Genomic DNA, 16809 nt, shown 5'->3' with positions numbered 1-16809 from the left:
TTTATTATGTGAAATGTGAAATATTTTTATGAACAAAAAAAAAAATCCCCCCCTTAACATGTGGGATTACATTGTTTTAACATTTTGTAGTTTAAACAAGAGGGTCCTATTTTTTAAATTCGTAAAAATTGAAATGTTGTATTATTCAAACAGTACAAATACAAAAGAAATAGTGAGTGAGTGACATCATCGACTCTATGATTTCCATATCACTGAATTGTCCATATATAACTAAGGGCCTTTTCATAACGCTGTTAATAAGTTAAGGGCGATTTTAAAGGACATATCCACCCCAACAAAAACTTGATTTGAATACAAAGAGAAAAATTCAACAATCATAACACTAAAAATTTCATCAAAATCGGATATAAAATAAGAAAGTTATGACATTTCAAAGTTTCGCTTATTTTTAACAAAACAGTTATATGAAAGAGCCAGTAACATCCAAATGAGAGAGTCGATGATGTCACTCACTCACTATTTCTTTTTTTTTTATTGTTTGAAATATGAAATATTTTGATTTTCTCGTCATTGTCTTGTGAAATGAAGTTTCATTCCTCCCTGAACACATGGAATTCCATTATTCTAACATTTTGTGCTTCAGGCAAGGAGGTCCTAATCATCAAATTCGTAAAAATTGAAATATTGTATAATTCAAACAATAAAAACAAAAGAAATAGTGAGTGAGTGACATCATCGACTCTCTCATTTGGATGTAACACTGGCTCGTTCATGTAACTATTTTGTTAAAAATAAGCGAAACTTTGAAATGTAATAACTTTCTTATTTTACATCCGATTTTGATGAAATCTTTAGCATTGTGCTTGTCTGATTTTTCTCTGTTGATTCAAATCAACATTTTTCTGAGGTGGACTTGACCTTTAAGAACGACTAATGATCCTCTCTTACGCGATAAATCATCGCCAATATATATACTATTTACCACAAGAAAGGATCACCAATCGTTCTTAAAGTCGCTCTTATACGAACAGCTTTATTAAACACCCACCGGTTTGTGAAAAATAAGCGAAACTTTAAGATGTTTTATTACTATCCTCTTTTACAGCCATTTTTGATGTAGTTTCCAACGTTATTCTTTGATTTTTCTCTATTTTTATTCAATTAAACTTTTTTCTGGGGTGGATATGACCTTTAAAGCAATGATTTGAAAAAATAATCATCATAGTGATTTAAATCAGCCAATCCTGCTGAATGAACTGAATATGAAAACAATTAGCTTTGTCAACACATGCAATGCAGGGGCCGCGGAACGGTTTTCAAAGTGGGGGGGGGGGGGCTGACCATGCTAAAAATCACAATTATATGGTCATTTTTACGTTTTTGTAAGCGGTTTTGGAAAAAAGTGGGGGGGGGGGGGGCTGAAGCCCCCCCAGCCCCCCCCGGTTCCGCGGCCCCTGCAATGTCGATGCCAAAGATGTGAAAGTTGCATATAGTTATGCCCGGGAGCTACATGTATGTGCCTTGATGTTTTTTAATTACCTGTTTACTAGTGCAAACTGCTTACATGTATGTGCCCCATTGGTTTGAAGAATAATTATTTCGTTTCCAAATATTAATTTGTTGGATTTGAATTGTGGAAAGTAGGTCAGATCTTTGTTGTCTGTTAAAAATGTGCTTACCAGTTATATTGGCTGTAGTGTATGCTATTTATATCATTTCATAGGCGGATCCAGGGTGGGCCCGAAGTGTCCGCCCCCCCTTATATTGGCAGAACTAAAAGAAGGAAAAAGGCGGAAATAAAAAAGAAAAAGAAGGGAGAAGAGAGGAAGAAGATAAAAAAGAGAAGACAAGAGAATAAGATAAGGTCAGGGGAACTCCGGGAAAATAACAAAAATATGTAAAATTTTCGCTCCCGCTTCGCGCTGACATTGCCTGTTCGATGAGATACATATCTTATTTCAGTTCGGACATCGAGCTTTCATTATTTTGTTTTACAAATGATTTTTTTTCATAAGTGCTTTGTAAAATGTCCGTTTTATGGTGTGAATATCAACATTTTCAGCTTTCGCTGTGCGTTCGCATTATGTAATTTGTCAAGTACTGTACATATTGTCATTGTGTAGTTTCAAAATATCCCTTCTGAGGTGTTTGATTTTGAAAAAGTAGGCATATGAGCTAGCGCTCTGCGCTAGCATTTTTGATTGGTAGGTCCAGTATAGAAAACGGTTCTGTACATTAATCAATCGGTTCCATTATAATGTAGAAATGATAAAGATACATCATTTAAAAACAGGATATTTAAGGAAGGGAAGAAGAATGAGAGAGCAAGTGAAAGATAAAACGAAAATAAAAATAAGAAAGAAGGAAAGGAAAGAATGAAAGAGTAAAAGAGAGAGAGAGAAAGAGAAAAAAATGAAGAAAAAAAAGAAGGAAAGAGTGAATGAATGAAAGAAAGAAAGAAAAAGAAAGAAAGTAAAGGGGTCACAGGAAAAGAAGAAGAGAAAAAAGAAACAGAAGAGAAGAAAGAAAGAGGAAAAGAAAAAATCAAGAAGAATCAAAGGGAAAAAAAGGAAAACGAAAAAGAAGAAAGGAAAAGAAAGAAAGAAAGGGCCAATGTTTATTTTTATGTCACTTATTAGGCCCAATTACATGACGGGGGTGATCTTCTACATATTCATATTCTGTATACACGTTCCTCTCTGCATGGACCGTTATAGAAGATATTTCCAAGGAGATATCATCTAACTCCTTGATATTTCAATCTACCCATGTATGTTATGTATAGCCATGGACCTATATACATGTAGCAAGCCCAGAATGTGAAAGAGAATGGCCCTACTTGTATACATTCCACAAGATAAGAAATGGTCATAACAGCTGGATCCTAATCCCTCTCTTGCCCCTACTTCCACAAATCTGCTGTCAATCATGGTATCTACTGGCAACGGAGGGTTTCAGCAAGCTCCGCCTCACATCCACGTTTCGTGGATGTGGCTCAAAGAAGTTGTAGACCCACTTCTGCAGCCTCAGTAGACCTAGTCTGCTATGCAGACTCGTTGAATCAGCTGAGGTACACACACTGCAGATGTGGGTCTACATTTGTAGACTAGGTCAGTTCTATACGGCAGGCTAAGGCCTAGTCCCTACCGCAGCGGCGGCTGGCGTGCGAAGTGTACGTCAGCCGTCGATACAGTAGATCTAAATGATCTAGCAGCTGCCTTGGTCTCGGAATTAGGATGAATTAATTAGTGTAATTGTATTCTGCCTTCTTTCTTCCTTACCTGTGATTTTTTTTTCTAATGACAACCCCAGCAATATCCTCCCTCTAGATGGAGGGAGGCAGCTCAGCCTCCCAACTTTCTTACGATCTCCTCCAGGCCGGCTCGGATGGCCTGAATATGCGATGTGCGTGCGCGCTATGCGGCGACGTACTGTCTAAGAAAAAAGTTAAAAGGGGAAGTTCACCCTGAAGAAAACTTTGTTGTGAAAATAGCAGAAAAAATAGTAAAAAATATTGGTGAAGGTTTGAGGAAAATCTGTTAAAGAGTAAGAAAGTTATTAGAGTTCAAAATTTTGGATTTGTGACGTCATAAACGAGCAGCTGCCCCATGTGTTTGTAATATAAAATGTATGAATTTCAAATTTTGTATGGTTCCTGAGGACTCAATTTTGTTTTCTTTTCATGATCGGGTATGAAAATGATTTGTCTATTGACATACAAAAGTTACAGTGAAAACCATTTTCAATTTTCTGAGAAAATGACATTTCATTGATTTTTTACCATTCGCTATGTAGGAATGCTGCTCGCATATGACGTCACAAATCAAATAATTGAAATTCTAATAACTTTGTAATTATTAGAGGGTATTCATTTGTCTCGCAATCTACTATGGTCAACAAGGAAATTCGTGATCACTCTCGCAAAAAGTGTTCACTGGCTTTCTAGGAAATTCGTGATCATTCTCGCAAAAAGTGTTCACTAGCTTACAAGTTCACGAGCTTTCGAGTGCCGCTGCAACTCTTTATCAAGTGACAAGGATTGTTCGATATCGTACTGTATTTATACTAATCTCCAAGACCGTACGCACAAGCGCGAGAACAATAGGTGGGCACTGATCCGTTGTGTGATTGGTCAGGAGTTATGCAAAATATATGCAAATACGCCGTGGGTCGGCAATATGCAAATGAGACCAAAATTGACATGCTTGGGAGAAGCAACACCACCCAGATTGGGAGGGTGTACATTGCATTGCCAAAGAAAGACATTGGTATACACGCAGCCTACTCGCATACATGAACAGCCAGCAACCGTCCATCCAGTTCACTCTGGAGACTGAACAAGGAGGGAAATTAGCATTCCTTGATACGCTAGTCCAAAGACACGAGGGCGGGAAACTTTCCACCTCTGTCTACCGCAAGCCCACTCATACAGACCAATACATACCATATGATTCTCATCACGACAAATCGGTCAAGAAGGGTCTTGTTAAATGTCTGTTCGACAGAGCAGCACGTATTATAACTCACCCGCCTGAACTCCCGAAAGAAAGAGCACACATACGTGGCGCCTTATACAGCAACGGCTACCCACGCCGTTTTATCAAGAACACTTTCAAGAGAAAACAAACACCAAGGGATCAGAAGGTTTTCAAGACTTGTACAGTCTTGCCATACATAGATGGCCTTTCACAACAACTTAAACGCCGATTAGAAGGTCACGGTATCCGAACGGTTTTCCGCTCGGACACCACCTTACGCAAACAGCTTGTACGCCCCAAAGACCCTATCCCTGATCACAGACGTGATGGCGTAGTATACAACATTCCTTGCCAGGGATGTGACGGGTCTTACATCGGAGAGACAGCCCGACCGATAGTTGAACGCATTTCTGAACACAAGCGCGATGTTCGGTTACAGCGAACCGACACATCCGCGGTGGCAGAACATGCTTGGGAGAAGCAACACCACCCAGATTGGGAGGGTGTACATTGCATTGCCAAAGAAAGACATTGGTATACACGCAGGATTAAGGAGGCTATTAGTATATGTCTTTGTCCTAACAACTTCAACAGAGACAGCGGGATCGACATCCCCGATTTCTGGATGCGAACCATCCGACAGCACAATACCCCCTTACCTGGCAGTGCACGCCGACCCGATCGTTCCCGGCCCCGATCGAGGGACCGCTCAGCCAGTCAACCCCCGCCCACGGGAAACTAGCGAGCCCGCCAATTTTGGTCTCATTTGCATATTGCCGACCCACGGCGTATTTGCATATATTTTGCATAACTCCTGACCAATCACACAACGGATCAGTGCCCACCTATTGTTCTCGCGCTTGTGCGTACGGTCTTGGAGATTAGTATAAATACAGTACGATATCGAACAATCCTTGTCACTTGATAAAGAGTTGCAGCGGCACTCGAAAGCTCGTGAACTTGTAAGCTAGTGAACACTTTTTGCGAGAATGATCACGAATTTCCTAGAAAGCCAGTGAACACTTTTTGTGAGAGTGATCACGAATTTCCTTGTTGACCATAGTAGATTGCGAGACAAATGAATACCCTCTAGCGATTATTTCAATCCGCAATAATGAACCTATTTAGTAACTTTGTAATTATTTGATGAATTTTTCTCAAACCTTCGGCAATATTTTTTATTATTTTTTCTGCTATTTTTACAATAATCATTTTTGTCAGGGTGAACTTCCCCTTTAAGAGTTGCCGTCATCGGGCAAAGAGTGGGGGGTTCATTTTTTTCGGAAAAACGGTCTATTAAACTTGAAGTTAACCGTTTTTCCCGCTGAAATAACGAAAGATTAACAGTACAATTTGCATGGTAAAGCAGTCTAAGTCAGAGATAGACCAGTTTTCCATGGAAGCCTTCGGTTACAAGTGGGCTATGTGCGAGATAGACGGTTTTACCATAAAAATTGGACCAAAATTTAAGAAATTAGCCTAGATAGCTACGCATTTTTGCGACAAACTGATCCCACCAGTGAAAAGCGCGCCTTAAAATTACCCGGATTTCAAATTTTGTCTAAAACTCAAAATTTCAAGATAAACCATTTTGCCATATCAGGGCCGCAGGTCTATGTACAGTCAACTTGTCATATATATGTGCAAACTATAGATCTAAGGAGGATTTCATGTAACAAATAGTCAGTGATTCTTCACTGACTATTGTTATAAGCTACTGAAATCCTTGCATCTGATTGGCTGAAAGTCAGCCAGTGAAAATCACTGACCAAAGTCGCCATGAAATGCTCCTCCAGATGCGAGAAACCATTAATGATTTAGAGGCTTTCTTTGGGCCAGACCCTCGGTGGCATGCCTTGGGATATGGTACATTCATCCAGCCAGCCTAATGCAAGCTTCGAGCACTGAAGTCTAATGAAAGCTTTGCCAAACCGACAAGCTTGGCGTATGCTCTAATACCGAATCGAGAGCGAATAATTAAACAGAACTGCCTAGCGCGTGTGCAAACCGAAATGTCGTGTAGGCCTACATGTATATCTTGAACAAATTTTTCTCTGCACATGTAAGTATAATCTGTAAAAATATTCTGCTTATTTCTGAACTATTGAAGGTCAAAATGTGAAATGTTTACCATTTTCATTTTGTGGATTATGCAACAACTTTGGAGGAGGTCCTTCTCCGCGAGGAACAGGAGCTATGGTTGAAGGATTCAGGTTTGGTCCACGACTAGATTGTGGTTCTGGATCAGGCAGATTTGGTCTTGGAGTAGTCTTCGGTTTGACATAACATTCTTGGTTGGATGGGTCACTCATGTCTCTTTCTGTACATTCTACACAGATTTTTGCTTCATTGTAATACCACCTGCAGAAATATTAAATACGTACATAAAAGAAATGATAACAAATAACATCAAATTTGGAACTCTGTATTTGAATTTAGATAATTAAACTTCTAGATGTACAAGTAAAAAAAAGGGGGCAAAATGGAAACACATGTAGCTTTCTGTGGCAAAGAGTTTTCATAAACCATGTTTTAGAAGCTGGTTGTACAATTTCACACGGACAACTTATTTTCTTATCGAAGCAAAAAAAATATTCTCCAACCGGAAACAAAATTACACATCAATCATGGATTATGCTAAGGGAAAGAGCTGTTTTGATCCCATGTTGTTCGGGGTGAATAAATTCAACTCTGCATATATACTTTTCACTGGACAAATAAATCATATCAAATGCATTGACAGATCTCAATTCAATTCAGAACTTGTTGCATCAAATCCCATATCATAGATTTTTCAAATCTGATTTCAAAATAATTTCAAACATGCAAAAGTGTAACCTAAAAGATTACTCAAGGGGCATGTCAAAGAGTGACACAAGTCTTTGTAAGACGGGCCCCTGATCTCGTTTGCACAATAACATCACCAATGAAAACAATCATCATAACTCATACATAGCAAGGGTTGCTAATTCAACTACTAGCTGGTTTTCAAGTGGGCACTGAACAACATAATAAATATGCCATTATTACCCTTCTCCTTTCTCTTAAGTCAAGCACCTGACAAGGGGGTAGAAGGTCCCATTTTTAAAGTCTTTGGTATGACGCGCCCAAGGACTGAACCCACAACCTCCCCTTCATAAGGCAGACGCACTACCACTGGGCTCCCCAATCAATCAATCACTAGTTTATCAACAAGATACTGTGTTACTGCATAGATGACACTGCACAAGAGCCAATCACTGGACTTCAATACAATACCAATACAGGGACTGCTATGTCAGACAAACTGGATCTTTACAAGCAACAAGTGTGTGTTTGTAAACCTGCTGATTTAAACTGTCGACTACCAAGTTCTGTAATACACATATGCTTTGCACAGGGTCTACACAATTCCAGAAGACAATGGGTTAATCAGCTAATTACCAATTCTTCACCACTTGGGACCAGTTGAGACATCCAGTTCTCTAATCCCCACAGTACATGTATGTAAAGAGAGACCCCCCTGTTCATAGTGAGCAACATGCTGTTTCCTTTCCATTTTGTTTAACCGTTTTCCTTCCCTTTTTATAGTCCTTTTGTAGCCATTTTGTAGCCCTTTCGAAAAGCGGCAAGAAAAAGCTGAATTTTGTCCATTTTGCAGTGCTTTGCTCACTCTGTTTCTACATGTAGTAGGCAACCAGTCAACACCAAACCGGGACTTACATGTATAGTGAGTGATTTTATTGACTACCGGCCTTGAATTACCGAACGAGCAAATCATACACCTCAGGAAATAAGTTCATATGCTCAAAACTTTGTAACGTCCCTCCAAATGGAACTTGAATAGAAAGATAGAAAGATGAAAAATGGCCCAAAACACATTTTCAAAGTATTCATATTCTCAAAAATAAAAAAACATTATAAAAAAATGTTTTACCGCTTATTTTGTTTTCTCAACTTTTGCCATAGAAAAAACACGTTCGGTATTACGATACAATTTTTAGGTGACCAAAATATTCCACATGCGAAGAGGGGTATGAATGGAAGAAAAAAGAAAAACGATTTTGGCTAAATTTTTATAATTTTATATTTTGTAGGTACTTTTGTATTTATGGTAAAAGTTTGTTGAATTTTATGAGAATATTTGATACGACTGAATTCATGAAGTGTTTGGTAATACAATCATTAACCACTTCTATTCATACAACTCCCATGAATGTCCTGTAATCTGATTGGTCCAAATCGGATCACATTATATTCAGCGAATTGCACTGTGGCATCCAAAATGCACTATCCTGCACTTTGATGTCAGAGTGCAGGATAGTGCAAGTTCTGGAATTATCTAGAATTATTTAGAATTTAGATCAAATATAGCATTCGGGGCAACTCAGTAAAATGGGTGGGGGTGGTGTAAAACACAAACAATACACACATTCTTGTGCATAGAGGACCTAAATAATGAATTCTGTGCTCGAATCGCCAAATGGATATACATGTACCGCACTCGGTTCTGCGGACCATGTTGCGGTATATCCATTGGCTCTTCTCGCACATCACTCATTATTTGGCCCTGCATGCATGAGCTTACGTGCAATATTTGTATACTATTGCAGTAAAGAAGCCAACAGCCTTACCCTTTCTGGCATTTTCCACAGACAGTGTTCTGTTGCAGAGAGCAAGGTTCTTCGATGGTGGCATGTGGATCGCAGCTGGAGCACAGTTGACAGGTCCGGACCGTGATACCTTCCTTCGGTTGAAAGTATCCATCTTCGCAGGGTATGCAGTGCAATTCCTGGCCTTGGCCGTTTCCGCAGAACTGGCAGGAAAGACAAAGGAGTGTTTTCAGCAAGGAAGGCAAGGAGCAGGCAAAACTTAGTTCCAAAGATAAAATATTTTCTTTTCAGTAACTGCTCATCAGGGCGGTGTTTCGTGAAGCATTTTCTTTGTCAGTGATTTTCACTGACTTATTTGGATTAAGACAATCACATGCAATGATTTCAGTACCTTACAACAAAGAGTGGCAATCACTGACTCGTTTTTGGTTATGAAATGCTTCCCTGTTTACAAATTCTAGTCATGACTCAGTCTTAAGCTTAGGGGTAGATTTAGGATTTACCAGATGATGGGGGGATTGTGGTTGGTCGGACAAGTATTTTTAAAGCAAGTAAAAAAAAAGTCATGTTCACTGGTTATTCCGTGACACAAAGCCTAGCAATCATTGTAGAACATTTTTCTATGATTGACTGCATTGACTACAATGTACAATTAGTCGTGAAAATCAAGCGTACAATTAATCTTTTAACCTCTGGTAACATTAATGCAAGTGGTTGAATCAATAAATTTCCAGGAAGAAGAATTGACTGGACAAACTTGATACCACCACCATCTTACAAAGTGTTGTAATTCATAGCAGCTTTGGCAAGCTGCTGACATTTTAATCAGTATCCCGGGCTACGTTGCATAAAATTTGCCATTATGGTAACTTTGCCATCCAATGGTACATGTAACTTCCCTTAAATCCTTGATTCTGATTGGCTGTTGATCACTGTTACCATGGTAACTTTTATGTAACAGGGCTCTGGGACTCACTGCAGTAAGAATTGTGTTTGAGTGTAACTAAAAAAAATCAAGCGCAAGTCCAAAATATGTGCTTCTGGTTGGTTAAAATCCCAGGTCATGTATGATTTCTGGAGTAGTCTTTGAATGCTACTCTTACAGCAACAGGCCCAAGAAGGCATACATGTCCTGACAGGCTGACAACAAGTTACAATACATCTAGATCAGGGGAGCGTTTCATCAACATTTTTGTCCGACAAGTTGTCAGATCTGACATCTTTCTCTGACTCTGATTGGCTGTGAGGCACTGTTACCATGGTAACTGTCGGATAAAATGGGACTTGTCGGATAAAACGTCCGACAAGTCCTTTCATGAAACGCTCCCCTGGTACATTAATGTAAACTTATCTTTGTACAATCATGAAATCTTAGCTCGAAATCGATAATTCTAATGATCACTAACAAAGAAAAGCATATGTGGGAGAGTGTGTTATTATTGCTTTGAAAAAATATCCAACAAGTGATGGAATTCCGTGCTTATTTTGCTAATTTCTCAGCAATTACGCATTGTCTTCCAGAGATAGTTGGCGCATATTTTTTTTTATTTATACATACAAACACTTTGGTGTTAATTTCATTGGATTCTGCTCAACTCATTTTCAGATAGTTACCACAACTGGCATTTATCTTTAATGAAGTATGTTCTAATTACCTCTTGTGGATCATGTTGAGTCCCTGGTGAACACCGGGTACAACCTTTGCATTGCCTGTAGTAAGTACTGTAGTATTCGTCAGGGTAACAGTTATGGGGGTTGTTTTGCCCAACATCACGATGCCGTCGTCGAAGTCTTTGATCAGTCATCATCGCAACTTTGGGCACTGGAATAGGCAAAGTCAAGTCCTGAATAAACAAATGGGTTACAATAGTGTTGAAAACAATCGGATTAAAAATAGAGTGAAATTACAATAAAGTTTAAGATGGGGTGGGGAAAGGGTAAATTGCCAAGTCGTCTATTGCCAAAACATCCTCTCACCACATGGTATACTTTCATTTAGGCTAATGCCATTCCATCCATCAACATTTCGTCTAACAACCATTTGGTCCAATCATCACTTCGTCTAATCACCATCTTGTCTATGACCATTTGGTCTCATAACCAATTAGCATAATATCCATTTCATTTCATTCATTTTGCACGATTAACACGAAGTCCAATTAGACCAATTGGTACACTGTACGTGGACTAAATGGCTATTGGATCAACTGGTTATTAGACGAAACGGTGAGTGGACAAATTGGCAATTAGACCATGCAGATAGTGGACACACTGATGGTAGACCAAATGGTAGTAGACAAATTGGCAATTGGACGAATTGGCATCAGGCGAGTTCGAAATAAACCTGGGGAAAGATGGGGTAGGAAAATGGAGAAAAGTTAATCGAGTGATTTGAGTCATGGACCTATTACGAATGGACATGCAACGAGAGCATTTTATGACCACCACCTGTTTCCAGCTGTCAAAATCGCTGTCTAACCCTTAACTTTCTCTTTACGCGGTTTTTATGATGACCGCCGGGCTGATTGTTTACACAAGCTCCTTTTGGCCATTGATCGTCACCGATCGATCACTGGCCCTCTTTCGACCAAAGACGGTCATGTTTTAGCCCCGATTGCCAAAAGGGAAAGTCCCTACATTACCTAGAATGCAATGCGCAATTCATATCCGTTTTTTCAGTATATGATTTTAGGCTGTCTATAATGTGCGATTGTCGTCTGACCATAAAAAAAATCCTGTTAAATTTTACGCCCAAATGAAAATCAACTTCTGAACGAAGGTAAGCGCTACTATCAACATCAATATTGTCCGAAATAGATGCATTTTTAAAGGTTTTCCACACATTTCTCCGTCAAATTTCAACTGCATCTTTGCCACAAATACACTGATCTGCAAGGTGATGTCAATGCATTTTATGTGCGGGTATTTGAGATGTACGTAAAAATATGATTATGCACACCTGTTTTCTCGTTTCTGCAATCATTTTCATAGCGCTAACGTTCGCTGCTTTGCGTTGCTTTTGATAAAGTGAACGAACAACATCGAAATGGGTAGGAGCAGCGCACAATTGATTTCCGCTGTCCATCAGTGATAGCGTGTTTTACGACCGGCTTGATGGGCGTAAGCTGCCAGCGCTCTGTTTATAAAAGGATTAGCGGTGACAGTCTTTGGCCCAAAGGAGGGGATTCGTTAAATGTCCATTTGTGATAGGTCCATGTAAAGGGACATACAGCTAGTGGGAGGGGCCAGGACGAAGGGAGAGATTGGTAACTGGGGAGGTATTCAGAATTTTCACAATTAAAAAAGGCATCACATTTGATACATTTAAAAAATAATCTGGGCCATGCACTTTTTAGTTTAAAGGAGAATCCACCAATAAAAATGTGTTTTTAGAGGAAAGAGAAAAATCAGACAAGTTGATAGGTGAAGGTTTGAACAACATTGGACAAACAATAAGAAAGTCATACAAATTTGTAAACGCTATACCCATGGAGACTTCAAATATGCAATGTCACAATGATGTATAAAGGGAATGATAACTTCCATGTACTCCAATACATAAAATGGCTAAAACATTATTTTTTTCTCACGTTTTACTACAAGTTATTCAGATTGCTGGCCCAGGGTTGGATTCCCCTTTAATGTATGTTATGTATGTCATTTAAAGAAATACTATGAAATACTCCATTTTAAAAAGTTATCTCCCTTTTCCCCATTTACATTATGAATTAAACATTCATCTAAAGTAATTCTGCATCATTTATTTTTTCATATTTCGTTATGACAGGCACAGTCTAAACAGCCTCAAGAAAAATAATTTTGTTTTACCAATAATGCAACCGATTTTCAAATCAATCTACATGTAACTTTTATCAATAGGATCTGAAGTTTTAAAGAATTAATCATCTTGGAATGATATGAATAAATAAACATAATCACATCCATACATATATTAGACGTATGAAGGGGGCCCCATGTCTGCACCCTTACAAATCTCACTTTAAGATTTAATGTTAATTTCTTTTTATTTGAAAAAAAAATTCAGTTGATAATGTACCTTATAAAAATTTGAGAGAAAAAATGACTTTCTTGGAAAAAACCTCCACCAGTCATTTTCAGATTAAAAAAAAGAAAATGGTGCCGTAGTGTGCACCCATTCAATTTACACATGATTCACAGATTTTAATGAGAAACAAGGTCTTTTGAGGCCGATACATAGAAAACTAAAAAACATCAAATTACTGTATATTTTTCTACAATTTTGAGTCAGATTTTTTAATGAACATCCGTCTATGTAATGCATGTGTAAATGTTGTTGTGCAGATGCGGGTATGCGCAGACAAGGGGCATCTTACCTGTGCATGTTCCTTGTCCTCATCAGCTGTTCCATAGTCAAGGATAACAAAGAAAACAACAAGGATAAGAACAAGTGTGCGGAGAGTTTGTTCCTGAGATTTTTCCATCCTGAAATTCAACTAGGAGAGAGATAACAACGTCAATACCTAAATCATGATGATGATGAAAACAGTTATTCTTTCAATGTGTGCAGAAGACAAATCTTCAGTATTTCTATGGAAATTAGTTGTATTTGTGTCACTTTGGGAAACAGCTGCAAATATCTTCAACCCTGAAAGAGGCAGAGCAACCTGAAGAAGTATATATCATTCCATTCCAAATACCTCCTCTACCTCTGGCAGCCGTACAGTACAACAGAGCTACCAAGTCTCACGCATTATGCGTGAGACTCAACCATTTTGGACTCTTGTTCATCCCCTCAAATCTCTGTCTCACGCAACGATCACAGCCTATCCCCATATACATTGTACACAATGTCTGTGATCTCACTCAGATTCACAGAAAATCTCACGCATAGCTGGTCTTTGAACTTGGCATCTCTGAGTACAGCGTTTTTTAAAATTTTATTATTATTACCGGTATTCTGGGCTCCGTAACACAAAGATTAGCAATCAATCGCTAAATGAGCTGACCAATCAATATCACTGTTACACGTGCATTTGGTTTTAAAATACTGACCAGGGACCAATCAGTGCAGTTCTTTATATATTTGTAATCCATCGCAAACCATTAATTGTGTTACGGAGCCTAAGTCGGATTTCTTACAAACTTTCACTGCTGTTTTTTGTTTTGCTCCTTTCAAACAAATCATGTCAGACCAGTTGAATAAACAGTATTTATGTGAATTAAACAAAAAAGGATAAAACTACAGAAACCTCTCCCCAAATGTAGGGGGACCACGGGCTGGAAAATTTGACAAGCACAAAAAAAAGGTTATCACCAGAAATGTAAGGTCATTTCTAAAAAAATAAATTTGACAAGCAAAAATAAATAAGGGTTATCACCCCAAAAGTAATGTCATCTCATCAAAATACCTACAAGTTTTATTTTGATTTTGAATGACATATTTCTTTCCATCATGAAATATTTAAAAAATAGTAGGGGGGCATATTGTGTCACCCTAGACCAAAAGCTTCTGTCCCTGTTTTGTTGGTTGTTGAGCTGAACTCCGTTGGCCTCACTCACCAAATACAGAGACCGAACCTCTAGCGCAATCTGTACAGGGGACTCAATGGCCATATGTTTATGTACTTAAGATCGGATAAAACGGGGATGTGAATTTGCCCGACAGCCGAGGTAAGTCACTGTTTTTGCTCCTTTTAACTTTACTTTTCTCTGTTTTTTGTCAATTAATGCCAAGAGGGAATATAAATATGCATTTTGGTCACATTAATTTTCAAAATTTTTATTCATTAAAGACAAAAATTGAAGAGCCCTGACGGGGGATTTTGCATTGCAAGTCCCCTAATGGTGGCTGCATAATAGTGAGCCGTCTGTGTACGAGGAGAAATATAAAAAAAAAGGTTAAAAAACTTCTCAAAACAGACGGCTGCTAACTGTCTAGTGTCACCCCTACTATTTTGGGTTGGGGGAATGCGTCCTTCCTGGGATTTCCGCCGATGGTGACAAATATTTTCACTCTCCCAATCACATCATACATGTACATCTCATTGGCGAAAGCCGAAGTCTAATCAAACAAACGGTATTCAATTTAGTTTTTAATTTTAAGACCCTTTCTTGACCTTGGCTTTCATGGGTTTATTTACTTTGACTCAATTAGTTTGAGTGACATATATTACTCTATTAAGCAAGCCAATTGCTGTAGCTTTAAAGGGAAAGTTCACCCTGACAAAAAGTTTATTGTAAAAATAGCAGAAAAAATAATGAAAAATATTGCCGAAGGTTTGAGAAAAATTCATCAAATAATTAAAAAGTTATTAGAATTTCAATGATTTGATTTGTGACGTCATATGCGAGCAGCATTCCTACATAGTGAATGGTAAAAAATCAATGAAATGTCATTTTCTCAGAAAATTGAAAATGGTTTTCACTGTACCTTTTGTATATCAATAGACAAATCATTTCACACCCGATCATGAATAGAAAACAAAATTAAGTCACCAGGAACCATACAAAATTTGAAATTCATGCATTTTATATTACATAACACATGGGGCAGCTGCTCGTTTATGACGTCACAAATCCAAAACTTTGAACTGTAATAACTTTCATACTCTTTAACGGATTTTCCTCAAACCTTCACCAATATTTTTTATAATTTTTTCTGCTATTTTTCCAACAAAGTTTTTTTCAGGGTGAACTTCCCCTTTAATTGCATGATGCTTCCTACTCTCATTTGGGCTTCATTAACGTGTTTTTAATAGCCATCCACAGGGCCATGCCGATTGCCGGTATATTGCAACCCGATGGTGCAATACTCTACTCGACTTCGACCGGTCTCTACTCGACGCCGCCCTTCTTTCATGCATTCCACAACACTCACAGTCAGTCAACAATTCGAAGGCCGACATTTTCGTGATCCAATTTCGGGGTCCAATTTATGCATTATTACGAATGATAAAACAACATTCCAACATTAAATAAACTCTGCAACATTTCATTTTGATCTCAAAGCACCAGACATGATCCATTCTATCACAGAATTACGTAGAAAATCGAAAAAAAACCACATATTTACCACTCAGATTGCAATTCGTCATTGCTCATTTTCTGTCAAAATGCGACGCGTCATAGGGGATTCCCCTCCTATTTTTTATTCTGCGTTTTTTAAATAGTGTCCTCTATCGGTAAAAATATAAAGGAGATACCCCACAACTGGGCGTTGTGGCGTGCGCCTGTAATCCAAGCTGTGGGGAAGTTACAAATTGATGCAGAGGTTCAAGCCCCGGGTTCGAGCCCTGGTCACGTCTTTCGGATGGTGACGTTAAAGGTCGGTCCCAGCCGTAAATAATCATATCTGATTGATACACGTCTGACAAAACTCAAACACACACACACACACACACACCCCAAAATCACGAATCATAATCATCGTCATCATCATCATCATCATCATCATCATCATCATTAATTACTATATTACCGCTATCATCGATTACCGTGAACCACAGCCACCACTATCATCATCAACACCACTATATACATATCCTCATCACCTCATCACATCACCCATAATTATCAGCGCTTATAAACATCCATTTAATATTAGTTCGTAGTAAAAATAGAGAACTCCTCAAATTAAAACAAAATATACAAACCTGATTTAGAATCAATATTGCTGTAATACAAATTTATACTTCTGTCGGGTTGATCTTTATATTGAGTTTTAGAAAACCAGCCAGAGAATTTTGTCTTAACCATGTTTTATTCCTATTTCATATTCTCCCAGTAAATCTCTCCCT

General features: G+C 38.4%; 1 protein-coding gene across 2 annotated transcripts in view; it reads right to left on the bottom strand.

The window, feature by feature from the left end:
• Window positions 1–16131, bottom strand: part of LOC121429707 — a 29715-nt gene extending 13584 nt beyond the window's left edge. Inside the window, exons 1-5 of one of the 2 annotated variants that reach the window (XM_041626993.1) lie at window positions 16086–16131; window positions 13387–13506; window positions 10687–10875; window positions 9053–9234; window positions 6571–6800 (exon numbers count right to left, since the gene is read on the bottom strand). In XM_041626993.1, coding sequence (XP_041482927.1) covers window positions 6571–6800; window positions 9053–9234; window positions 10687–10875; window positions 13387–13494 — 709 coding nt within the window. In that variant the 5' untranslated portion in view covers window positions 13495–13506; window positions 16086–16131. Of the gene's footprint in view, window positions 1–6570; window positions 6801–9052; window positions 9235–10686; window positions 10876–13386; window positions 13507–15737; window positions 15759–16085 lie in introns of those variants that run through there. The other variant, XM_041626922.1, reaches the window with a different exon arrangement.
• Window positions 16132–16809: the final 678 nt, after the last annotated feature.

The sequence above is a fragment of the Lytechinus variegatus genome, chromosome 1 (assembly GCF_018143015.1).
Source record: "Lytechinus variegatus isolate NC3 chromosome 1, Lvar_3.0, whole genome shotgun sequence".
Classification (NCBI taxonomy): domain Eukaryota; kingdom Metazoa; phylum Echinodermata; class Echinoidea; order Temnopleuroida; family Toxopneustidae; genus Lytechinus; species Lytechinus variegatus.
The sequence above is the reverse complement of the archived record's forward strand: the minus strand, read 5'-3'. Positions and strand labels throughout refer to the sequence as shown.